The sequence below is a fragment of the Pongo abelii genome, chromosome 15 (genome assembly GCF_028885655.2).
Source record: "Pongo abelii isolate AG06213 chromosome 15, NHGRI_mPonAbe1-v2.0_pri, whole genome shotgun sequence".
Classification (NCBI taxonomy): domain Eukaryota; kingdom Metazoa; phylum Chordata; class Mammalia; order Primates; family Hominidae; genus Pongo; species Pongo abelii.
This window is the reverse complement of record NC_072000.2, coordinates 39,935,802-39,962,583: the sequence shown is the minus strand read 5'-3', so window position 1 is coordinate 39,962,583 and position 26,782 is coordinate 39,935,802. Positions and strand designations below refer to the sequence as shown.

General features: G+C 36.0%; 1 protein-coding gene across 6 annotated transcripts; it reads left to right on the top strand.

Moving 5' to 3' along the window:
- Positions 1–49: 49 nt before the first annotated feature.
- MBIP (MAP3K12 binding inhibitory protein 1) lies at positions 50–22,177 on the top strand. Of its 6 annotated transcripts, none has more exons than XM_024231948.3 (9): positions 50–267; positions 3,941–4,060; positions 5,833–6,057; positions 6,140–6,236; positions 8,731–8,796; positions 9,030–9,182; positions 12,588–12,685; positions 19,935–19,973; positions 21,551–22,177. In XM_024231948.3, the coding sequence occupies exons 1-9, from the start codon at positions 139–141 to the stop codon at positions 21,656–21,658; spliced, it is 1,035 nt and encodes a 344-aa protein (XP_024087716.1). In that variant the 5' UTR covers positions 50–138; the 3' UTR covers positions 21,659–22,177. The 6 variants fall into 6 exon arrangements, with proteins under 6 accessions (XP_024087716.1, XP_024087717.1, XP_024087718.1 ...); XM_024231949.3 differs by having other exon boundaries at positions 53–267; positions 21,554–22,177; XM_024231950.3 differs by lacking the exon at positions 12,588–12,685 and having other exon boundaries at positions 59–267.
- The last annotated feature ends 4,605 nt before the right edge of the window (positions 22,178–26,782 follow it).

Here is a 26,782-nt window from a genome sequence, read left to right as displayed (position 1 = left end):
GAGAGGGTGGGGCCTCAAAGCCCGATCTAAACGAGACGCCGTGTCTTACGTCATCGCCAAGCGACTAAAGCTGGAAGGGAGGGGGCGGGGTAGTGAGCAAACCTTGGTGGTGGTGGTGGGGCGGCCTGAGAAGATATCATGGCTGCTGCCACGGAGCTTAGTCGCCCGAGCAGCGGTGACAGGAGCCTGGAGCGAAGATGCAGCCCCAACCTCTCCCGAGAGGTGCTCTACGAAATCTTTCGCTCTCTACACACCCTGGTTGGACAGGTGAGAGGTGGCCTGAGGGATTGGGAATATGGAAACCATCCGATCCCTCCCCGCCATTCTTTTTCTCTAGCAGAGGCCGGGGGCAGCTAGGCCTGCAGTGGTGTGGGATGCAGTCCCCGAAGCCGAGGTGTGGGAGGAGCCCGGGCCCAGCCGCCTCGGTCGGAGTGAGGAGGACGGCGGTACCTGTTGCAGAGTCGTTTACCTTGCGGCTGTCCTCCCCAAGAGTGGGTGAGGTTGGCCTAAGTGAAAACCCGGCTCCGAGAGAGGCAGGCTTGGAGAGAATGAATGTGGAAAAGCTTCACTGCGAGTTTAGGAGGCGCCTAGCGTTCAGGGTCCTTTTTCCTCCAACTTACTCTTTATGGGAATTGGTTGGTCAGTAGGCCTGAGATTTATAGAAAAGCGCGCGCTTATTAGCTTTTTTGGTGGGGGAGGGAGTAATTTGTTCTTATGAGTTACTTGGTTTTGTTTCTTTCTTTTTTCCTTCGGGCTGTTTTGTGCATCTATAACCCTTTCAAATGGGGAGGAAAGTAAAAGGAATTCATTTAAAATACTTCTAGCGTAAAGTTGGATGAGTTATCCATCGTTGATGCTGTTTGCGTTAGAACTGTCGTTATTTAACTATTAACTAGTTTAACTGGCTGATAAATCGCTTTTGCAGAAATGTCATAGTAAAATTGGTTTTAAATTGAAGTGGGCTTCTTCGATCAAGTCACTGTTTCGTTTCATAATGTAAAATTCAAGTTTTAAATGAGAAACAATTTAAAAGTATGCTTGTTTACCTGCCTTTTAAAAGGAAATATTTTCTATCTTACATAGACCATTTTCTAGCCGTAAAAGTTTGTTTTGGGGCTGGTACTAGCGCAAGTGGACACAGCAGGCATTTGTGTCAAAAATAATGGTAAATTCCTATGAAAATAGAACATTTGTCTGATTTGTGAAAATTATTTTTAAAGCCTTGAGTAGATGGAGAATCAGTCTTTTAAAAAGTTACTATTTTTAAAAATCGTAGTATGTTGTGTCTTACAAAGAACATTACTGTAAGTTAAACGGTTTTATGTAATGACGCAATTATTAATGGAGACTGCTTAAAGATATAACTTTTAAATTCAGTTGTTTGCCAAGTACTTACCAAAAACATTTTTTAAAGACTTGGGGTGTTTTGTTATTAACATTCCATTCTTAAGACCCAAGACCTTTAAATGGTTTAAAAGTTAGAGAACTTTTTATGGCGACGCTGGAACTTAAGTTTATTTATTTTATAATGTCAAGATGAAAAAAGTTTATGCTCACCTATTAACAGAAGATGGAATATTTTTGAAAAATACTGAGCAATGATTCAAACGTTTCTTTTGAAATATTTTGCATACTAAATTTTTCAAACTGATTAGAAAATTTTAAACATTCAAGTACTGTACAAGTAAAGAAGTGATTACAATTTACTTATGTCACCGGTCAAAAATGTTGACAGTAAATATTTGGTTACTTTACCATGACACAGTGAAGGGACCTCCTATACAAGTGTCAAAAATATGATTGTTTCATCAATTAAATGCAAACTGTTTTCATAATACTCTATATTTTGAGAAGTGTTAAGAGTGAAAATCAGAGTTCCATACTTATAAAATTGCCCCCAGAGAAATCAGTATTTTCTTTTGCAGCCACTTTAAAGGATTTTTAGAATGTATGTTGTAACATGCCTAACTTCATCCTGTGTCATCCCTAAGTGTCGTTGTATTATTAGATCTCCTCAGTAGGAAACATAAAACTGAATGTTAAAAATAATTTTTTACTTAAGATCACAAAATTTACTAATTTTAACCTTTTTGCTTGCCTCTGGATGGTCCATCTTACCAAACTAAACAATTATTTATTTTTAGCTTGGATTTTTGTATTAATTTAGTAAAGTTTTTACTGAAAATATATATTTAAATAGTCTATATTAATAGCAGACTAATAGAGATTTTCGAGTGAGTGGTTTACTCATCCAAGTTCTGTAGGGCAAAATGCATAGAATTCATATTACTAATAATGAATTTGTTGAATGAATAGTTAGATGTATTAGGACAGTTTTAAAATTAATTTGTGACATTATTATGTGGTTTTCTTAAAAGACTAATTATTCTTAATTGCACTTGAAGCTTATGTAATTCTGCTGAATTGAAATGAGAATATGAACCAAACATTAAGACTTATTTTTCTATAAGTTATTTTCTCTAGAATATGTGATACTTTGCTTTGGTTGAGGATTTGCCTGCTTTATCCCCAAGCTGTATTCTTAAGTTTTCTATCATCAACTATAAATCTCCTTGAAGACTATGAAAATACATTAATGGGTTACTTCCATACACAATACAGGTTGTTGTCTAACAAAATCTTTATAGGAATTAAAGTAATATAAATTAATGCATTAACTTTAACGTACAATCTTAATATATTCTAATCTTTGCCAGTGCAGCCTACATGAAATTTCTTATCTCTTTATACTTGTCTAATATGGACTTTTAAATGCTTCCATTCTCGTCTTCAAAGGGCAGTAAATTTCTGTCACATAGTATTTATTCAATATATTATCTTTTTATTGGTAACCTTACATCTTTTTGATCTTTGTACAGTGATTCATCTTTTTTATTATAATTGTGACTCATAAAATCTGTATTTGAACTCATGTAACACCTTTATTTTGTAGAAAAGATGACTCATTTTGAATAAATTATGTTAACTTGATTCTACTATGAAGTATATTCTTATACTATGCTGTAAACACATGTCCTTAGAAAAGTTTATGATGGTTCACTTTTATTCACTCAAAAGACTGCAGATGGGCACTCTCATTGTAAAATTTTCACTCATTTTGATAATAATCTTATATTCAGGTTCTTGGTAGTTTTCTGGGTATTATTTTATTCTATTAGATCACCAACTGATAGAAATCTCCATATAATGAGCCATCACATCTTAGCATTTAGCAAAAGATCTGGACATTTCATCCAGTCTGACAACTTATTTCACTATGGTGGAGAAGTCTTTGTTTTTCAGCTTCAGACTTCCATAGCTAAATAATAGTTTTTTATTTGAAATAAACATGTTGCCATTTGTCCCTACACTTTGTATGTATGAATAATCTTGACTTTTAAATTAGTTTAAAAATTGGTTAAAAGTTAAAAAACTAAAAATGTGATTTGGAGGACGTCAGAATAATGATATATTTCTGATATGTATTTGTGTACATACTTAAAGAGAAAGATGCATGTTAAAACTTTCACAAAACACTTGTACTTCCTCTGTTTAAGGCTCTGAGCTAGAAGTAGTAGGATTCTGAATAGGGCAAGCCTATATTGGACTCCATCCAAAGTTTGTATATATTGAAGTATCAAAAGAGCCTTCATCTTTTCATTTTTCATGAATGGTTTTACCTCTAAAATGGTCCCATTACACAGACCCAAGAAAAGAATTTGAATGACATGTCATTTTGTTTTTGTTTTTTTATGAAAATCTGTAGCTTTCTTGGCCTTTTAAAATGGTAACTGGGTAGAGCATTTCAGTGTATTATTAAAAACTTGATAACTTAGAGCATAATAGACCCGTTACTCTAGAAATCTTATTTTTGTGACAATTCCATATGTACAGCTTAATCGTGTAATTTTTGTGATGTTGCTGGTTTGCCCCTTTGAAGCTTAACCTCAGAGATGATGTGGTGAAAATTACAATCGATTGGAACAAGCTCCAGAGCCTCTCGGCATTCCAGCCTGCATTGCTCTTTAGTGCACTTGAACAACACATTTTATATTTACAGGTAAATTTCATGTTAGAAATGATAACCCGATATTGAAAATAGAAATTGATTGTGGTTAAATTAGTTGGAGTATTTGACAGTTCTAAACACTATATTAATAGTGTTGCTAATAAAAGGTTATTTACATCTGGATTTAATCTAAATCTGTTAATTTCAGTAGTGATCAGGACAGTTAAGGGAATATAGCCCAAAAGACCAATGTGGGTATGAGAATGAATGAATGCAATTCTATTCAATTCTAGACCTGCACTGAAACTTCAATACAGTTCCATCTATGGTGGGTTATAATTAAGCAATAAGACACGGCAGGTGTGTGTCATGCTATGATAATGATTCCATGCCTTGGGTGAGTTTGGAGGCTCATGGAGTGCTTTCAGTGGTTCAAGAAGGGGCATTATCCCAGCATGACACATCCTGGAGTGTCTATTGCAATTAAACAGTTTCAGCATAGTTTTTAAAAAGAAAGTAATTTTTATGACATTAATGTCTCATCTTAGTAAGTAGCCAGTCACTATTTTATCATTTCTTTTCCATAACAGTTTGAAATAATTCATTCTTTATATTAGAAGTTAATATTGAATCGGTATTTATAATAGTGTTGTTATATTTTTAAATATTTCATGTTAATAACTGAACAGTATTATGACCTTGCTGGTTTCTAATTGAACATCTTTGCAATTATAATTGATGTAAGTTTGCAGTTTATCTCTAATCAAAGTGTAAAATGTGAAGTGTCAAAAAGATAAGTGGAAGAATTGTTTGGATTGGTCAGTTTACTGTGATTAAGGTGTTATAAGGTTTCAAAAGAGTAGTATAGCAAACAATGGAAGCAAAATTGTGGGTATGAAAAAAATAATTGGAATGTTATTAGTGTTAGTGTGTTTTGACTAATGGAATAGCCATTAATTTTCAGCCCTCCATTCATTGACTTTGTGGGAAATTTTAACTGTTTCATGTTAAAAGTAATAATTAACCCTGTTTTTAAAGGGCAGAGCAGTGAGCTGTAGAACTCAAATGAGACCTAATTGTGGGGTGTGGGGGAGGGGAACAGTAAATGAGTAATATAGTTTATATTCTACAACAGGGATTTTCCCCCTGTAGTATAGTGATAGGCCTCTGCCTGTTTTCAGCTATAGATCTTTTTTTTTTTCTTGTTCGTTTTCTTTTTTAAAATTTAATTTTATGACCAAAAGATATCTTGCCATGTCAGGAAAAGTCTGAGTGTTCACTCAGCCTAACACCTATATGTTTCATGTCTATGCTTCCTCATTCACATTGGCCAACTGCAGTTTCAAGTGGAGAATCTCCAGTGATATAGTGATAATGCAGGGCTTTGCTGAGTGAGAGCACTAGCTCTCGTGTTAAGGAGGAAAAATACTAAGCCTTAGTGTTCTGAGGAGGCATTTGAATGACATGTTAATTAAGTGGCATTGGTGCCAGAGGCTGAAGCCTTTGATTTGGCACAAAATAAAAGATGAGTGACAGAATGATTCTCTCAAAGAAAATTTTAAATTTCCTTAGGTTTTCTTTTCTTTTTTCCTCTCTCCTTTTTTAAAAAACAAATTTATAGCAAATGATAATGGTTACAATAGCAGAGAATAGTAAATACTTATATGTGGTCAGATCTGTGTGTCCTGGTATACCAACTTTTTATATTTATTAACTGATATTAAGTATTTCATTTACTTAGCAGAAATTTATGTAAATATATTAAGTGTGTAATTAATTTTGGTCAGATTGAACCTCAGCAGATGGAATTGTGTTGTTCTCAGCCTTTTTTAGCAAAACTTCAGTCTCCGATTAAAGAGGAGAATACAACTGCTGTTGAAGAGATAGGAAAAACAGAAATGGGGAACAAAAATGAAGTAAATGACAAATTTTCCATTGGCGACCTACAAGAGGAAGAAAAGCACAAAGAAAGTGATTTAGGAGATGTGAAAAAGACACAGATCCATTTTGATCCAGAAGTAGTTCAGATAAAGGCTGGAAAAGCAGAAGTAAGAAGGTTTTTTGGCGGGGGCGAGAGGGTATTATTTTTAAAAATTTTATGTTTACACTGTTAAAACTTGTTGTTTGTAGATTGACAGACGAATATCTGCATTTATTGAAAGAAAGCAAGCTGAAATCAATGAAAACAACGTCAGGGAATTTTGCAATGTTATTGATTGTAATCAAGGTAACTACCTAGAAATTAATTTTCATAGGGTTTTAAGCACAATTTTTATAGTTGCTCTAATCTTTTATTTATTTTTTAAATGAATAGCTTTTAGAACACAATTCAATTTATTTCACGGATTTAGTTAGTAATTAAGACAGTAGAGTTTCCTTCTGCTTAATAATAGACTATATTGCAAACTGGTTTTCATTTTGGTTACACAAAGTAAATGCTAACATTAAAAGTGTTTATCACAGGTGAAGATTATTTTAAAGTTCCTTTATCCTAGGAAATGAAGGTGAGGTATGAGTGAGAAGGTTGGTCAATCTCACTAGTAAAAGGAACTGAGCTCTATGAATTTCAAACCTATACATATACTGTGAAATCATGATGTTAATACATAAGTGAACTTAGTAAAGTTAATATTCCTCCAGAGGGAGCAGTTTTCTCACACTCCTGAGCTGTTTGAAATGTCCTGTGTCACGATACAACTGATTTATCATGAAGACCATGGTGTCTTGCTTTTTTCCTTTCTGCCATAGTGCATACATTTGCTGTTTTTCATCTGATTCTCCTTTACCTCTCTACTTGATGCTATAGTACATTTACAAATCTGCAAGTATGCTGCAGAATACAAAATATTGCAATGCAGTGCCATAGATTATACTCAGGCACCATAGTAATAATCAGAACAAGTAGTTCTTAGGAAAAATTATGGAGAAGAGTTCATAATTGGAATGAACATGTTTCTTGTTGCATGTAATATTTCATGGCTAATTATTATGAACATAGAATTGTCAGATGAACCTAGAAATGACTCATATCACGTTGGTACACTGATTCTCTTAATGAAATAATATAGGCTGGTATTGGGTCCTGAATTTAGCTGTGTGCTACTATTAACATTACACATGTGCATCTCTAAATTTGGTATATTTTCCTATTAGCTTTTCAGAACAGGTGCAACAATGGCAAAATCTCAGGTACTACAACCAACTACAAGCGACTATGAGAAAGGGTTTGTTGAGAGAGCAAGCACATGTGTCACTAATGTTATTCCTCTGTTCTCCCTGCTAACTCTATTATTATAAACCACCAGGGGATAGAAATTGACAAGAATTGAAATGCTCAGCAGGATTCCTTGGCCCATTCAATTCCTTGCTGGCTCAAAACAGTGCTAGCAAGAATTGCTGTGGAGAGTGACTAGCACTCGTACATTCACACCATGCTGAATTTCTCACTGATGGGTCAGTTAATCTATATGTTTGGAATATAATTCTGGAATGGATGATAGCTTCTTTTTTTAACCCTTAGCCCCATGAAATGGTAAGAAGAGAATGGAGAAAGGATGGCCCTTTAAGCATATTTTGAGGTGCCTCCAAAAAAAAAAAAAAAAAAAAAAAAGGAAAGATGACTATTTAGTCTCTAGATATAAAAGCTAAGTGGATTTGGAATTTTATGCATACTATTTATCAACAGAACTACTAAGGAAAGTTCAACTGAAAAAAATGCAAATGTATTTTAATATGTTAGTGTGTTCCTTTTAATACCTACAAATTTAACCTAACTATAAACAGTGGAATTTTTAAAAATCAAATTTCATAGGGGGGGAAAAAAGAATTTATTTTTTAAGAATCTCATTTACCAGCCATTTTTTACAAAATATTCAAGGGAATTTTACAGGAGATGTACTGCCAATGTGTGGCCTTTAAACATTATTTCAAACATAAGTATATATTATTACTATGTAGTATCATATGTTAATATATAACAATTATGTTAATATTAGTTGTATTATATGTTAACATCTTTCCAATTTTCCCCCTTTGTAATTTATGCATTGATACTTAATTTGAAAGAAATACTTTTCAGCTTGGAAAAAAATAGGAACAAATTTTCACAATAGACCTTTCCTAAAATGAAACTTTTTTGAAAAGTGGTAGGATGAGAAGAAGTAGATGACTTGTGTGATGAAGGGTTTTTAAAATGAGCACTGGAAATCTAGGTAGAGTGGAAATGTATGTGTACTTGAGGTTTCGAGGTCATCTTTGTGTGGAGTTCTGAAATAAAAATGTGTTAATTCTTTTTATTGGGTGTTCACTAATTTGGTCATTAAAATAAAAAATGCTGAATTAAAAGAATTCTAGTAAAAATGATGGGTTTTATTTCTACAATGAAGTAGAATTTAAATACTCTATGGTAGATTATTTTCTCCAGTGGCCCGAATAGTGACATTGGTTTTCAAAATTCTATCAATTTGTGCCACTTAATGTTGATGGCTTTTCTGTATATAAATCTGAACATTAGGTAAGAATATTAGATATTATGATAAATTTTGACAGGTAAAGAAGGTCACTAAATTCTATCCTGTGTGTGATAGTAATTTATTGTTACTATTATTTATTAAAATTATTATGAGTAAAATGTTAATATGAATTATTGAAAGTTTATAAAAATCTCATACATTTGAAGGGAAGAATATATTTAAACTTATATTTATCTAAATTCTCCTTAGAAAATAGTTGTGCAAGAACTGATGCGATTTTTACCCCTTACCCCGGATTTAAAAGTCACGTAAAAGGTAAGTAACCACCACATGACATCTGGGTCACTGACAGAAGTCTAGATTATTAGCAAAATGGAATAGAAATAGCTTTCCCATCTAAATTTTATTTTAAAACAAAAACATCTTGCCATCCTTCATACTTGTGGTTAGATGGTCTTTTTGAAAAAAATATAAAGTGCTATTAGGGAATAAGAATTTCTGATTTTTGAAATACAAATGTATATAGGCTCAAAAGTTTCTTAATTTAGTTTCTAGAGTTGTGAATACATACGGACCACAGACTAGACCTGAAGGAATTCCAGGGTCAGGTCATAAACCTAACAGCATGCTTCGAGATTGTGGTAATCAGGCTGTAGAAGAACGACTACAAAATATTGAGGCCCACTTGCGGTTACAGACAGGTAAGCAAAGTGCTAAGTGGTACCTCATAATGAACCTTTGCAAATGGTTAAAAAATTGCAGTTCATTTAGTCACCAAATTTTCATTTAGCTCCTAACATTTCTTGAACAGTAAGTGCCAGTCATTCAGAAAGTGTTATGTATATGTCAGTTCACTTAAAAGGTGTTATCACTGTACAGATAAATAAATTGAAGTTTAAAGAGCCCAAGCAAACATGCCTAAGGTAGTAAGTGACAACTCTTTAAAAAAAAAAAAAAAAAGAAAGAAAAAGAAAAGAGATAGTCCAGTCTTGCCCAGGCTGGACTTGAACTCCTAGGCTCAAGTAATACTCCTGCCTCAACCTCCTGTGTCAGTGGGACTACAATCATGTGCCACTGCACCCTGCTCAAACCCAAGTCCTCACTGGGTGCAGAGCCTGAGTCTCCCTCTCCATTTATTCACCATGTCTGTTGATTCTGTTTTCTAAATAAATATCTCTCAGATCTGCACACTTCTGTCTTATCTCTACTGCTACTACTAGAGTTGAAGCCACTGTGATCTCTGGCTTGGACTGATGGAAGGATATTTACTGGTTTCTTTGCCACTTGACTTCCTCTAGATCATTCTCTACCCTGCGGCCAGATTGCTTTTTCTAAAGCTCAAATTTGATCTTGTTTCTTCCAGCTAAAAATGTGGAGATTGGGATTGGAGGGGGTTGTAATTTTAAATAGTGTTGTCCACATCTGTAGTTCCAGCTACACCTCTGGGCTTCCCATCTCCCATTCACTGTGCTGCTTTAGAATCTTTATACTCATGCCCTTCTGTCCATGCTTTTTCTTCCTAATCCTAGACCAGTGCAGATTCACCTTTTGTATAATCTTATCTACGTAGCACCTGGTATTCCCTGCTCCCCTTTAAAGCAGTTATCATGGTTCTGTTTGTTTAATGTCTGTCTCCTGCTAGATAGTCTATGAGAGTGCAACTATGTCTGTCGTATTCATTTCTTTGTACCTATTACAGTGCCTGGCACAAAGCAAGTGCTCAAATGTTTATTGAATGAACAGTTACTCATTTCACCTTTGCAGATATATGTACGGAGGGACAGAAAGTTAGTGTTTGACTCTCTCAGGGTAGGTCAAGGGATGATGGCATCCTAATGAAGTGACATTTGAGGCCTTGAAGGATTAGTAGGAATTTTCCAGAGCAAAGCATTCCCAAAAGAGGGAACAGCAGAAGCAAAGCATTCCAAAAAGAAGAAACACCATTTGCAAAAAAGGACAAAAACACAAAATATGGTTCAGGAGATATCTGAATCCAGTATAGCTGGAGTATACTAGCTATCTGAAGCTATACTAGCCAGATGAAGGTAGAAGAAAACAGAATGAGTAAGTCTTTGAGAGTAATGAGACACTGGCATTAAGTATTAATCTCTTCCCTCAGAAGTGGATGAGTTTAAAATGCCACTGTATAAAAGGATTGACTGGTTAAGTCTCTAATAATAGTATGAAATAGTTAATTTTTTGGAAAAATATCTGTTGAATGCTTACTATGCTCCAAGCACTATTTTAGGCACAAGGGATACTGAGATGATATAATGATAGTCCCCAGCTTCAAGGACTTTATAATCTAGATGAGAGAGAGATTAATAGTGAAGTAGAGTTTTAAAGGAGTAATGAAAGGCTGGGTGTAGTGGTGTGTGCCTATAATCCCAGTTCCTTGGGAGGCTGAGGGGGGAACAGAGCTTGAGTCCAAGAGTTTGAGACCAGCCTGGACAATATAGTGAGAGTCTGTCCCAAAAAACTGAGGAGCACTGAAGAATGGTGGGGGCACAAAGAGCCTTTATGCGAATGAAGAGGTTTAGGCAGTGCCTGCGTTACCCAGTGAAGCTTGAACTGGCTCTTGAAAGATACAGAAGTAAGACAGAGGACATTGTAGGTAAAGGGAGCAGCAAGAGCAAAGTCAAATGAACAAGTTAACTTATTTAAGAACAAGAACAACCAAGGTCCTAAGATTTTTTAAAATCCTCAAAATTTTTAGAATTTTTATACATAAGTTGACAATTTTGATATAAAAATTTACTCATATTCTTTAATTGCATAATGATTGGCTAATCATGTATTCATTCAGTCAGTAAATATTAAGCACCAGCTCTTTGCCATGCATTGTAGTCTTATGAACTGATGCTTCCTAGATTTGTGCAGTGCACAAGCTGCACAGCCCTACCTAATGAACAAAACAGATAAAACTGTCTATCCTCTTGGAGCTTACATTAGAATGGGGAAACAAACAATACAGAAAGAAAATATACTGAATGTTGGGTGGTAGTAATGGAATGGAGAAAATTAAGGTAAGGAGGATAAGGGAGTGCTGGGTAGGGGAGTGGTAGTACTGGCATTTTTAACAGGATAGTCAGAGAAAGTGTTACTGATAAGGTAACTTTTGAGCCAAGACTTGAAATTGACTTGGGATTATGGCGGTAGATGGAACCAGCTAAAGCTTACAGGGTGCTTGGCCTCTTTGAGTAACAGAAAAAAGTAATCAAGTGGCTGGAACCATGTGGACATAGGGAGAATATCCACGTTGTGTATGGCCTTGTAGGCCATTGTGAGGGCTTTGGTATTCAATCTGAGTGAAATGATCAGGTATTGGAAGGTATTTAATCTGAGTGAAATGATCAGGTATTGGAAGCAGAGAAATGATGTGATCTAACTTATATTTTTAGAGGATCACTGGCTCCTGTGTTGAGAATACACTCTATGGAGGAAGCATGGCAGAAACAGGGAGACCAGTTTGGGAGCTGCAGTAATCCAGGGAGAGGTGGAAGTGGTCTGGACCAGAAAGGCCACAGTGTGGAGGGGGTGAGAAGTAGAAGGATTCTTGATATAATCATAAATTTAAAATTTGAGTGGCCATAATTTACTCTTCCCCTCCTCAGAAAGTTTGTTAGCTTAGAATTATGGTAAAGCCCCTTTTTTACATTCTTTTAGGTCAAAGGAAAAATATGGCATGTAGGGAGAAATACTAATTGAAGAAAATAGTACGACATATTGCAACCACTGCATTGAATTATCATCATTTGTCACTATGCATTTTTGTCCTCCCATGTAACTATCAAAGCATATCAGAAATATAAATTGTTCTATATGGAAGCTATTCAATATCTTGTAAAATGAATTTAACATGAAACTTCTAGAATATAGGAAGCATAAACGGGGTTTGGAGAGAGGAAGTGTAGTACAATATGTCCGATAGTGTATAATACAAAAATATGACCTAAGGACTTCATTCTGTTTTACTTTTGTTTTTTATTTTCTTAAGTATTTTCCATTCCTTTGCATAAGTGTCTTTGCATGGTATTTTAAGAATAAAAATTGTGAGAAGAAAGAATTATTCAATAGTATCTCAGAATTTTTTTTAATGTATTTAGGTGGTCCAGTGCCAAGAGACATTTATCAGAGAATTAAAAAACTTGAGGATAAAATCCTTGAATTGGAAGGCATCTCTCCTGAATATTTTCAGTCTGTAGTGAGTATAAGTGTCCTTTAAAAATAAATGAAAATGTTATTGTATTCTGGATTCTTTGTGGTTTAACAGTCACTCATTGATATATAAGCAAAACACTATTTTAATAATTCAAAGATGAATGAACACAGTCCTGTGTAGGGGATACATCTAGTTCCTTAAAAACTCTGGTTCTGAATATTTTTAAAATTTAGAATTTTTAAAAAGGGATACTTCTATTATATATTACCCACACCTCTCAAACTTAGGCCATTTTCATGGCATAGTAAGTCAGCCCGGGTGGTGGTTGGGCCTGTCACTCTGAACTTGCTACTTTGTAAAACAGAAGCTTCCTCTGTAACCTTGCTCTTTCAGTGATGCCTCTGCCTCTTTAATCTCTCTTCCCCAACAGGCTCCTTCTCTCAGCTCATATGCAGTTAATACTAAACAAACACACACCTCAAGCTGCCACTCTTACTCTTTACCTTAACCACCAGACTTTCTATGTTTTTGTAATTCCTTAACTGTAGCATTCACTCATTCTTACCCCTTTTTCCAAGAACATTAAGAAACAGTGTTGTGCTGGTAAGTTAGTATCTTTGGCACATCAACATTTTTCAGAAAAATGATCCTGAGCTCATTGTGTTTTCCTCAGTCTTCTGAGGTGATTATATATAATACCTGCCTTCCCTAAGTTTTGTTTTTTTTTTAAGCAGTACCATATTAGAACTAAAATAATACCAAAGTGAGATTATACCAAAACTCCTATTTCTGAAAAATTATGTGAGATAGCCCATTTTAGCATGGATCATATAAGTTAGTGGTGAAAATATATTTAAAATTTATTTTAGGTAGGACAGCAATCTTCCAAAGTTATAGACTGAGTATTAGAGTGAGTTACAGAAAAGAGGTATTTCCAGAAGAAGGCAGGTCATGTAACAAAAGGGAGCAGCAAGTCCTAAATGACAAAATTTCAGAGAAGAGTTTTGGTGATTTACTGCTCTCAAATGTAAAATGAGGTTTATAAAAATACTAAGGGCTGAAGCAAAGATCGAATGAGATAATGCCGATCAAACACTTAGCATACTGCTTAGCACATGGTAAAAACCTCATTGGCATTTATTTAGTTTTAGAACTACGAAGTAGCTGTACAAACATGGAAAAGTCACTCTATTCCTCTGATCTTCAAGATGTCTAATTTTAGAAAATGTGTTGGTTGTACTACATAATTACAAAGGTCTTTTCACTTTTAGGCTTATTCTTTGAATGTCTTCCTAGGAAACTTCATAAAGATTTTTAATGACTTTTCCTACAGTAGTCTACCATAAGTTTTTCCCATTCTAACTGCCTTCATTAAAGAAGGCAATAACCTAGGACAGTTATTTTTCTAGTTCAGTTTCATACCTTGTTAATATAATTCTTCTTAACAATAGAACCGATGTTAAATAGAGTATGGTAAAATCAGATGCCTCCAATGAGAACTTGCTGCAGCATCATTCCTCTCTTCTCTCTGATTCTGATTTATAAAACCTTAACATAGGCCAGATGCAGTGGCTTACGCCTGTAATCCCAGCACTTTGGGAGGCCAAGGCGGGCAGATCACCAGAGGTCAAGAGTTCAAGACCAGCCTGACCAACATGGAGAAACCCCATCTCTACTAAAAATACAAAAAAATAAAAATCAAAAAAATAAGCTGGGCATGGTGGCACATGCCTGTAATCCCAGCTACTTGGGAGGCTGAGGCAGGAGGATCGCTTGAGCCCAGGAGGCTTAGGTTGCAGTGAGCCAAGATCGCACCATTGCACTCTAGCCTGGGCAACAAGAGCAAAACTCTGTCTCAAAAACAAACAAAAAAAAACTTATAGATGTGTTTAACAAAAGAACAAGCCCTCCACATCATAATCTTTTTTTTTGTTTTGATCTGTTACAGATAGGATAGAGTGGGTAAAGAGGTAGAAGTAGCCAGATGGTTAGGACCTTAAGTGCTATGCTCAGAAGTTTAAAATCTGTTTTCCAGGCAGGGAGCAGGGGGAATCTACTGAAACCATTTGAGCAGAGAAGTGATTTGTGAACACGATATTTAGAAAGATTTATCTAATACAGTTGTGGGAGACAAAAGAGAAACTAAGGACAAGGAGATAGTATTATGCTAGCTTAGATGTGAAGTTAGATCCTAAAATAGGGACATGAGTGAAAATAAAAGATTAATGCAAGCAGGGAAAAAAAAGGGGACAAATACTGATGATTGGATGTGGAAAGAGACAGAGAACAAGGATAGAGTCCAGTTTCTGGTTGGAAAAATGATACTATCATTGATAGAAATAAGAAAATCTAGAGAGAGAGAGACTTTTGTGGGAAATGTGAATTTGAAGGCAGAGGAGGTTATGAAGTTAAAAATATCAGGTAAGCTTTTTGAGGTACAGCACTTACACTTGGGACAATGGGGAGAGTCTGTGTAGTGGTGAGAGTCCATCGATGGATAGGACCACAGATTGTCTGAGGGCTGAAGTCTGAAGCTTGGTGACTGCCTAATTTCAGGGGCAGGAAGCATTTGTAAATGTAAACAGAGGATTGGCATATATGTATTAAGCATTCAGAAAAGGATGGATGGTGGCAACCTGTGATAAAACAGGTGCTTTTTAAAAGTATTTCCAAATATGTTAAAAAAAACTATATATCTTTTAGAAGAACTGCTTCTGGATTCGTGTTGGAAGGGACACATCAAATTAGTAGTGAGCTACAAGGAAGAAGAAAACACTGGAAAGGTTTAAACATTCAGACTCATTCTGTCCTTTAGGCCTGTGAACATATATGACACAAGCCCTATGGGAAAGAAGATTTCATACTCATCACCCTTCTATAATAGGATGAATGAGCCATCTTTAGGAACCTCACTTGGAATACAGTCAGCTATAAGAATGTCCTTGCAAACAGGAGAAGTTGAGCACATACCTTACAGAGGACATAGTACATTATTCATCACCCTCACCATCATGCTGGGAGTACATGCATGGTAATTGCATAATTTTACATATTTATCCCTCAAAAGTATACAGAAGAAACTACATATGTAGCACAGTCCTATAGCTTCTAAAGATAGGAAAGGAAAGTTGAGCCCATTCAATTTATTAAGGATTGAACTTTTGTTGGAACTCCTGAACTCTGAAAAGATTTTCATTGAAATGTGTTTATTCAGATTCACATGTAGATGAATTCTAAACATGGGGGAGCTTCTTACAATTGGATAGAGATTGATTATCATGGGTAACATTGAAGCGTAGCATAGAAAAACAAATATTTATGGGGAAAAAAGATGTCATTTGTATTTGTTTTATAAAACGTAATCAGATTATATAAAGTTCTCATTTTACGACCAGACATAAAACTCCAAAATAATTTATAATGTGTGTAAAACAGGATTTATGACAAAAGTTAATAATACTTGTTGGACATTTTGATACAAGAGTTCTAAAGATCTTTATTCTTCACATTAGCCATGGAAAGCTTTAAATGTAATGTTTTCAAAAGTTTAAGGGCATGGCCTTAACAGTCCATTTAAAAGATAACGATCTTTGAGTATTTCCAAAGACTTACTGATTTTAAATTATGATACTTGAAAACAGTAAGTACCAACATGCTTTTGCAAGTATATTGTTCATTTTATAGCATTTATCACTCATATGTTTATACATGTTTTTCACTTTATATTTTGAAACTCTCAAGGGCAGGAACTATGTCTTGTTCATCTTTGAGACACAGAATGTAGTAGATATCGAGTAGATGTGCAAATGAATGGATAGGACTTGGCTGATAGCTTATTATTGGACTTTGAAGGTGTGTTAACTTTGTTCAAAGCACTGACTGAGTGTAATTTTTAGTCCGTAACAGTAACTCCTGGTTCTTAAGGGAAGTATCGGGGGAGGGGAATGCTGAAAACCAGGTCAACATCATGTACACAGGCCATGTGCATGTGAACGTGTGGTGGGTCTGAAGCATGAGTGAACAACTGGATTCAGCTAGAAAATTAGATTGTAAACATATTTCAGAGGGCCTTGAAGGTCACACTAACCAGTTTGCACTTCTAGTATCATTGGAGCACAATTAAGTTTTAGAGAAAGAGAGAAACTTGTAATTTAGGTCCCTGTCTGGTGGCATTTTAAAGTCTGAGTTGGAGAGAAATTGGAGTCAAGGAAACTAGTTTAGGAAACATGTCATTGTCCAAGCCAGAGAGAAATGAAGGTCTGAATCAGGACTCTGGGACTAGAAGGGAAGAAAAACATTTTAGATACTACACACATAGAATCAGTTGCCTTTTACAACTGAAAGAAAGAAAGCCAGTCATGGAAGAGGCCTCCTTACCCTTGAGTTTCCTTAGAGCACTGATTCCCTGGATTCACGTGTGTGTGTGTGCATGTGCGTGAATGTGTGTATGACAGTCATGCTCTGCATAAGGATGTTTCAGTCAACAGTCAACTGCATATATTACAGTGATCCCATAAAATTATAGTATGGTATTTTTACTGTATCTTTTCTATGTTGAGATGTGTTTAGATACACAGATACCATTGTGTTACACTTGCCTACAGTATTCAGTACAGAAACATGCTGTAAGGTTTATATGCTAGGAGCAATAGACTATACCACATAGCCTAGGTGTGTACCATCTAGGTTTCTATAAGTATACTCTATGATGTTCACACAATGACAAAATTAACACATTTCTCAGAATATATCCCCATCATTAAGCGATGCATGACTAGGAACCTGCTAAGGTAAAATAATGGGTGAGGAGAGACAATTTTGCATTACCTTTCTTCAGCTTTTTCTTTAGTGTGCTGTGCTCTCAAGTATTTTCGCTCAGGTACCAAAACCTATTAAAATGTCCACCTTTTATACTTCTGTACAGATGGGGTTATGTCCCAATAAACCCATCAAAAACTGAAAATACTATTAAGTCTAAATGCATTCAGCACCTCTAACCTACCGAACATCATAGCTTAGCCTAGCCTAAAACATGTTCAGAATGTGTACACTGGCCTATCGTGTACAGTTGAGGAAAGTCACTTGGCAGCACAGGACACTGTAGAATATTGGTGTTTACCCTCATACCCCATGGCTGACTGGGAGCTTCGCTCACTGCCACTGCCCAGCATCACAAGAGAGCATCGTTATCACGTCACTAGCCCAGGAAAAGATCAAAATTCAGCATTTGAAGTACAGTTTCTACTGAATGTGTGTCACTTTCACAGCATCGTAAATTTGAAAAACCTTATCTAGCCATCATAAGTCAGGAACTATACTGAGATTTCCTTATACCTAAAACAAATAGTAAAGTTAATCTGGTGTATCCATGGTAGATATGGTATTTCTAAGTGTTCTTCTTATCAAAATATTCTGCTCAGACCTAAAACAAGCCCAAAAGGCCACATTTTACTGTTTTTAAGTCACTGAGCCACTGATGACCTTATTTTCCTCATTCTAACATTTCTTGCTTTGGTTCTATGGTACAGTAGTAATCCGATTGTTTAATAGCATAGAAACTATCAATATATTACAGGTTAAACGATTAGGAGAACAAGGGGAATTTTTTTGTTCGTTTGTTTTTAGATGGAGTCTTGCTCTGTCGCCCAGGCTGGAGTGCAGTGGTGCAATCTCAGCTCACTGCAACCTCCGCCTCCCGGGTTCATGCCATTCTCCTGCCTCAGCCTCCCAAGTAGCTGGGACTGCAGGCACCTGCCACCACACCCGGCTAGTTTTTTGTGGTTTTAGTAGAGACTGGGTTTCACCATGTTAGCCAGGATGGCCTCGATCTCCTGATCTCTTGATCCACCCGCCTTGACCTCCCAAAGTGCTGGGATTACAGGCGTGAGCCACCATGCCTGGCCAAGGGGAATTATATTTGCATTAAGTGTATAAAAAACCACCTCTTAGGAAGTTAGGAGACTGATCAATCACCAAATTAAACATTGATTCCTTATTTGCCCATAGGCCCTACCACAGGTATCCAGCTTGGTTTGGCAAAGGAAGGAGCATAATTATCTGAGCTCTATTATTTCATAATTACTAATTCTAATACTTAATGATTTCCCATTTATTGTAACTTGATAAGAAGCATACCTAGATGTTCTTTGAATCAACTTTTGACACAAAGGAAAATGTGAGTTTTAATGTTGTCTTTAAAATCTCAATAGTCAGAAATGCTCATGAGAACATTTTGTCTCTGACATTCACAGTTTTTTTGTCAAATATACTCATTTACTAATTTGCCATTCAAAAGCTAGTGCTTGTGTGAAACTAAGAAAAGGTCTGGAAAGAATTCATTAGGCCAAAGTTTAAAAGGCTCATTAGTGGATCAATGAGAATGTTGTTAGCTTCAGCTAAGAAATTTGAACTCAAAACTGGCTTAAACATTATGTAAATTATAAAATAGGAAGTCCATGGTAGCACAAGCTTCAGATTTAATTGATTCAGTGGCTAAATCATAATTGTAAGAAAATAGGTTTCTTTCCCCTCTTAACTCTGCTTGGTGTTAACTTCTTTTCCAGGCAGATGGCAAGATGGCTACAGCACTTCCAGGTGTCTTACCCAGACATGGCAGTATCCTGAGGAAGTGCCTTCTTTGAGGGCTTTCTCTCAAAAGATGTGAGGAAGCTTTTTCCAGAAGCTCTCCTCTTAATCTCCAGCAGACCTCTCCTTTACTCATTGGCCGGAACTGGACCCAGGCCCATTTCAGTCACTGACAAGACCGGGAAGCCATTGGCTTGGGCCACACAGAGAAGTAGTGGATAGGTAGCTGCTTGCATAAACAACCACAGTGTCTACTATAGTCAGTCCAGGGTGTGTGTGTGTGTTTTCACCCCTTGGCCTCATATACCAGATCCATTTTTCCTTTGTCTGTTGTCACTTCACTTGTTCAATACCCTGGGATGGAAAGGTTATGAAAAAAAACTAAGCAGAAAATCCCCAGAGCACCTCTTTCCGCAATCACTCAGGCTCATTAGAAGCGGGTAATTGATGGGAAAATATGTATTGCCAAGGATGAGCATGTTGCTGCAATATTACTATTACATATTGTTAACGTCATCCTCTTTAGAGGGTGACTTGCAGAATATAAGGTAGATGTTGGTTACAGACAGTAATTGTTATTGGTAAATTGGTTGGCTTTTTTTCTGTCAGGGTTCCCAAGGCTGTACATAATTTGTACAGTATTTTATAAAGAAAAAAATGATGCTTAGATTTTTCTAAACATTGATTACTTTTTTTTTAAATCTAGAGCTTTTCTGGAAAAAGAAGAAAAGTTCAACCACCTCAAGTAAGTTACTGCATTTTCATTTTGGTTTCTGAAATAGTTTGATTAGTTTTATATCTTTCTTATTAATAAAAGTTTCTACTATGGTTGCTTTTAGGTCATACCCTGGTAAAATCTAGGACTGAAGAAAAGGGCAGTATAAACTAATATACTTGAATAGAAAAATTATTTTAAGGGCATGGAATGACACAGATAGGTTAAATAAATAAAACCTTTGTCCTGCTTTTAGTAGTACAAGGATGTGTCATTCACAAAGTGCTTAAAAATAGGAAGTGCTCAAGTAATTTCAGTCTTCCCCCATCCCTTCCTTTTTTGAATACTTCTAATTAGCAGCACCTAGATCAAAAAGGGTGTTTGGCAGAGTTTGACTTCAGCCAGTCCTGTCTAAAGTGCTACTTTACTAATTAGTTGAACCTTAAATAGTAAGGCTTTGCTAGAATTTAACAGTGGTAATGTGAATTTAAAGTTGGAGAAAACTTTCTAATTTTTAAGAGTAGCATATTTTTTTCTTGTAAAATTCTGAGTAAGTTTTTTGATAGCAGCTATTTTTTCCAGAAGTAAATGATTATAATTGATCCCTCAAGAGAGAATTTCTAGGTATTTTAAGCAGCTATTTTTAAAGTTAACTTTTTTTACTATTGATTATGAGAATAATCAGGTTTTTAAAAGTTATTCTCTTATGTAGTAAACTGTCAGACTTGTTGGTGCTTTAAAAATACAATTCACATAACATAAAATTCATCATTTTAAAGTGGCTATTAGTATATTCACTATGTTGTGCAACCATCACCACTAAGTCTAGAACATTTCCATCACTGCCCCCAAAAAACCCGGTATCTATTAGCACTCAGCCCCAATTTCCCCTTCTCTTTACCCCCTAATAGCCACTACATAATACTTGTGTCTAAATTAGAAATATTAATATATAAGTGAGGGTGTTCACATAGATAGACTTGAATAAATCCAATTTTTATTGGAAGGTAAAATAAGTGTTTTCTTCACTGTTTTCCACTTCAGGTTAACTTGAGTAATCAACATAGAAAGTTTTCCATTAAAAGGGATAGCTGATGTCTCAAATGATTTTTTTCTCCTGGTAGTAGGATAATTAGCATTTTTCTTCTTCTTTCCAACTTTTAAGCTCAAGGGATTTTCAGGTTTGTTACATGGGTAAATTGCGTGTCACGGGGGTTTGGTGTACAGATAATTTTGTCACCCGGTAATCAGCATAATACCCAATAGGCAGTTTTTCAGTCCTCTCCCTTCTCCCATCTTCAAATAGGCTCCAGTGTCTAATAATCAGGCTTTTTTTTTTTTAACTTATTCTTTCTAAGTATAAAAGGTTCAGGAGAGCTTAGTCATTAGAAAAGAGAAAAAGAAATATTTAAGCCTTGTTATTTTATGCCTTTAAATTTATGATATAGTCAACATATATAGTTGCTCAGTTTTAATATTCTCATGAGGGAAAAAACCATTTGATCATGCTTTTGAATATTTTAAATATTTATAGTTCATTTGGCACTTTATCTGCATTAAGATACTTCAGAATCTTATTCAGCAATTTGTGTCGTTATTGTTTACAGCAGAACTATTCACTGGCTGAACTTGATGAGAAAATTAGTGCCCTCAAACAAGCCCTTCTCAGAAAATCAAGAGAAGCAGAATCCATGGCAACCCACCACCTTCCATGAAAAACTCCTCTCATCCTTGTCATTTTACTTTTTTGTATACATATGTGTAACTTACACTGTTATTAATTCAACGGATATATATTTATCAATGTAGACTTCTCTGTGAAGTCAAGGTTTACTTTCACATGAGTCCAGCTTGCAGCAAGTAATCTTCAAATATTCCAGTAAGTTTTGAAATAATGAATGCATTGAAAATAACATTGTTGGAATTTATTCCCTTCTGTTTTAAAGGAGGTATTTTGGAAATTGAAAAACTTAATTTACAAGTGCTGGTACATCTTTTTTCTTTTGTGGACCACAGGAAGGAAGATTTATTTTGATATTGATACTTTAAAAAGACTTTATATTTGTGACATTGATGTTAACCAGTTTATTAGTTTAAATCAGTACTTTGCATATAATAAGCATTCAACAAAAATTTATTGACTGAAATGAATTTTAAATGCATGTGCATGAACTTGTTTTTCTTAATCTTTAAGATGTCAGTATTCATGTAAATAAACAATAGATCCAGCTTTATCCCTTTGATGGTGTGACTTTGAACAATTTACTTAATCTGTCTTTGTTCTTATTTCCCAGTCTGTGAAATGGGAATGACAATAATAGAAACTACCTTATTGATTGTTATGAAGAAGAGATGAGATCATGCATGTTTGAAACTGTCTGTCCCAAGGGAATTGCTCAGTAAATGTTAGCTAATATTATAAAACCAGGTCTGTTTTTGGACAGCAATTAGGATATTACAAAGAAATTTTAGTACCTCTCTTTTGAGAGTCTTACCTTTACAAGACCCCGCTTACATTAGGCAGTGCATACATTACCACGGTTACAAATTAAACATTTGAAAGATGCAGCTACAGTTATGTGGAAATTCTTTCATGGAGCAGTTGTTCAGGTCAATAATTGTTTGGTAGTTCACTCCTGTAATCTCAGTACTTTGGGAGGCTGAGGTAGGAGGATCGCTTGAGCCCACAAGGTCGAGGCTGCAGTGACACACTGTATTCCAGCCTGGGTGACAGAGTGAGACCCTGTCTTAAAAAACAAACAAAAAAGGTTTGGTTACAAGATTCAGAAATCTACCAAATAGCTTGGAAAAGAGTTGTTGCTAAAACGGAGCAGAAACCTGGAACTTTATTGCAGGAAGTACAGTGAAACACTGTAGGATCTAGGAAGTCACCAGCAATTAATCTCTTTCTGTGTCTCTGACTGCCTCTCATTCTCTGTCTCTGTCCTCTACTCACCTTGTTTTCTGCTCTCCCTCTCCTTTTGTCTCTGTCACTCTGCCTTTGTTTTTTAAAGCTTACACATAATCATCTATGTACCTACTATATTATCTTTCTGTGGACTGGTTTCTCTGAAGACCTTTTTATCTCTGCTTCCCCACATGGAGTGACATGTTAGTCCTGTCTTTATTAGTTCTATCTTCAGAGCCTCAGTTTGTTAATGTGTTTGAGCTGCTATGGTGCAAACTCTGAACTCAGCTCTAGAACTTCACAACTCCAGTGACTGCTGCTTACCTCATGTTTTGTGTTTCTTAGCTCATATTCTCCAGAGATTAAACCAGACTCAGTGTGACCAGGCATCTCAGTCAGCTGTGGCCAGATGGGGCCGAACCTGTTTGTAAGAAGTTTGCAATGTACACACAACCTTGTGAAACCATTTGTGGCAGCTTTGAAATTGTGGTCTCCTCAGAAAATGTAGGCATTGGAATCATTCCCAAGAAGACATGGGCTAGGTGGATTCCACCAATGACTTACCACTGTATTTCATTTCTGCAGAGCAAACTTATCCTTCAAGATGTTCTTTTCTAGCATGATCCCATAGTATAAGTACAGCTACAAATACCTATTCCCCACTCTGTATCTGGTCCATGTGATCATCATCCTGTCATAATGACATCCTCCACGTTTAGTGACACATTTTAATATCAGCACACCAGCCATTCAGTAGGGAAAATGAAAATAAAAAATTACCAATTAGAAAAGGAGGCTGACTTGGTGGTAGGGAAGGAACTTAGAAAACAGGATCGTACACTGATCACTAGTCCAGACCAATAAATGCCATAAGTCTGTTTCTTGCCTAGGTAATAGAATAACTTCCTAAGTCATGCTTTGGGGGTCCTAGGATATGCTTAACTACGATTCTCTCTTTCTGTTGTCCTAAGGCCTACCTTCTGAGGGACCTAAGAGAGGAGTCTTCTCTCCACTAGAGTACATATTGTCTGGTGCCAGCAGCCTTTTCTACTTGAGTCTGGAGCCTGCAGAAGAGGCTCAAGATTCAACACCATCTTGATAGGAGTTGGGATAGGTACTTGTCCAAGACTAAGGTTCTTCTGGTGATAACTACCCCAGAACATTAGTGGGCTCTCAGTCATTGTCCTGAGTACATCTTTGACTGAAACGTGATGCCAGGAATTTCTGTGGGATAAATTTGCTCCCTTCATCACAAGGCTGCCTAATGACCTTTTTACCTTCAGGATTTTTGTTATTCAGCTTTCTATTCCCATTGTTTCTAACAGCCTTGTCCTCAAGAGAATAAAGGAGCACAAGTGATTAGAAAGAGGCTTGCTTGCAGGGACTGGAAAGCACCTCTTCCCTAGTCTGCCCTATGGATCTCTCCCTTCCACAAGTTAAATTCCAGTCTATAAAAGTGTTTTACAAGGGGTTGGTGGGGCTGGGATTGGGCATCAACGTGTTTATCCTGTGGGAAAGGCTTAGGATTCCCACACTAGTCTGCGTACTGTTAGATATTCTCCTTTCAATTGCTGGCCTCTTGAGGTTTTTCAAACTCATGAATAATATCTGGATCTGGTCTCCAGCAATCTCAGCAGAAGATTTCCCTTTTGAAACAGGTCATTTTCCCTGCCTTTCTCTATCTGCTTTTAGCCAGACAACCTGCACGTGTGGTTTGGGTCCCAAGAGATAATAGGTCATTGTTCGGCTCTTTTGTTATCACTTACCTTCAAAGTACCAGTTTTCCATAGAATAGGGAATCCTCCCTGTCCACCCCACCTAACCCCATCCCTCCTCTTTGCTTTAACTCCATGGTTAGTTTTACATTTTCACTGAGGATCTGTTACTTGAGCAATCCTATTCCTGGCACCAGTTTCTGTTTTAGAGATTTGCTGTTTTCAAGAAACAGGAGCCCAATTCTAAAATAAAGGGGTGGTGGTGTAAAGAATCCAAACTGCAGGAAGTTTAGGCAGGTTTTGTTACCCTTTATCCCTCACTGGGCCACATTGTCTGGATTCTGTACACCCTTCTTTCCCTTTGGAGCTTGGCTTCTCTGAAGATTTCCTCCTTTCTGCTTCCTTGCAATTTAGGCTTGCCCAGGGCTTTGGGCTCCATGGAGCTATTTCTGACCTAGCTCTTTGCTTCCAGTATTCCTTGTTTGTTCCTTATGATTCAAAATCTGGAACAGTAGTTCATATTCTCAACTTGGGCCAACTGTCCACCCCAGAACAATGACCTGTGGCTTGAACGGTAAAATCTCCAAGAACAAAACAGCCACATGTGCCCAGACCTTTGGGGAATGAAGAGCACTTCCATAAAGAAAGCATGAGCTGAGACCCCTGACCCTGTTACCTAGACTGATGAAAATGCGGCTGGCCTTTATAAAACTTTCAGTTCCATAATACTTTTTTTTTTTCAGTGACATTAATGGGAAATGCTTTATGATCCAAGAGATAGCATCCAGGTTCATTGTAAAAAATTTTAGTTTGGGGCTTCTTTTTTGAGCAGTTCTAACTGTAAGAATTAATATTTCGTGACTTTTACTCTTCCTTAGATATCCTCCAAGTGATAAAGAGAAAATTTACTTTTTAAAAATAGAATAAAGCTCCTATTTTGTAAATCTCATATGGGTTCTTTGGACTCATAAATCTAAGACATATTATGAGATCTTTTCTGTATCTTTCAAAACTTACTATCTCATTATCCTAGGAATTATTTAATCATTACTAATCAATTATTCCAAACTATGCTATAAAAATAAAGACTAAAATAAAAAGGAAATGGAATATTGATGGAATTACCTAAAAGGATAATGTGATAGGAAAATAAATGATCATTATTATAACATCCTTCAGTTTTCATATAGCATTGTCAAAAGTATTACATCATCTTTCAAGAAGGTATGAAAGTCTGGAGAAACACCATCTTTAGAGTCCTTTTTGTTTAAGCTTTCAGTGAATACAGTTAAGAGTTCAGAATTTTTCATTTTTTGCCCATAATAGCAAGAAGAAAATAGAAGAATTTCCACAATTATTAAAGCAGGTGAACACAGAGAGACAGAGGGCAGTACTCTAGACCCTAGATGATGTTGGTGAAACTGATCATGTAAGCAAAATCTCAGACCATGAGTCTAAAGATGCATGTTCTAGATGAGTTTTCTCATACTCAAGAATGAAGGAGTGAACCATATATTTCCAAGGACAACAAGGAAATAGTATTTCCAACCAGGTACTCAATGAGAAGAGCTTAATCATGCAATATTTTGTGACAAGAACCTGGACCATTTAATTTTGCTAAATGCTGTATTTGATCTTTTATGATGTTTATCCACCAAAATTTACTTGATATAGTTCCTAAGTTGAAAAATGCTAAAGATAGCTATGTGCACAAAGGTGATTTAAAAAATCAAGATGTAGAAATGAAAAAAATCTTTCTAATTGGTGCTTATAAATCAAAAAATGAAAATGTTTTGCAATAATCGCCATCATTCAACAAAATTATGTCATTAAAGCTTTAGACTTTATTTTTAATTTTTGTTTTTTCTGTTTTTTTGGGTTTTTTTTTGTTTTGTTTTTTAGAGATGGGGTCTCACTCTGTCATCCAGGCTAATATTTGTATTTTTAGTAGAGACGAGGTTTCACCATGTTAGCCAGGCTGGTCTCAAACTCCCAACCTCAGGTGATCCACCAGCCTCAGCCCCCAAGACTGCTGGGGTTACAGGCATGAGCCATTGCACCCAGCCTGATAGCTCATTTCTTCTGAGCACTGAATCACTGTCCCTACTTTTTACACAGGGAAAGCAGTTTGCCAGCCTTGCATGTTTACTTTTTTAAAAAGCAGAAGCATGTGAACATTTCACAATCCCCAAATTTTCTAACACTTTTATACATTC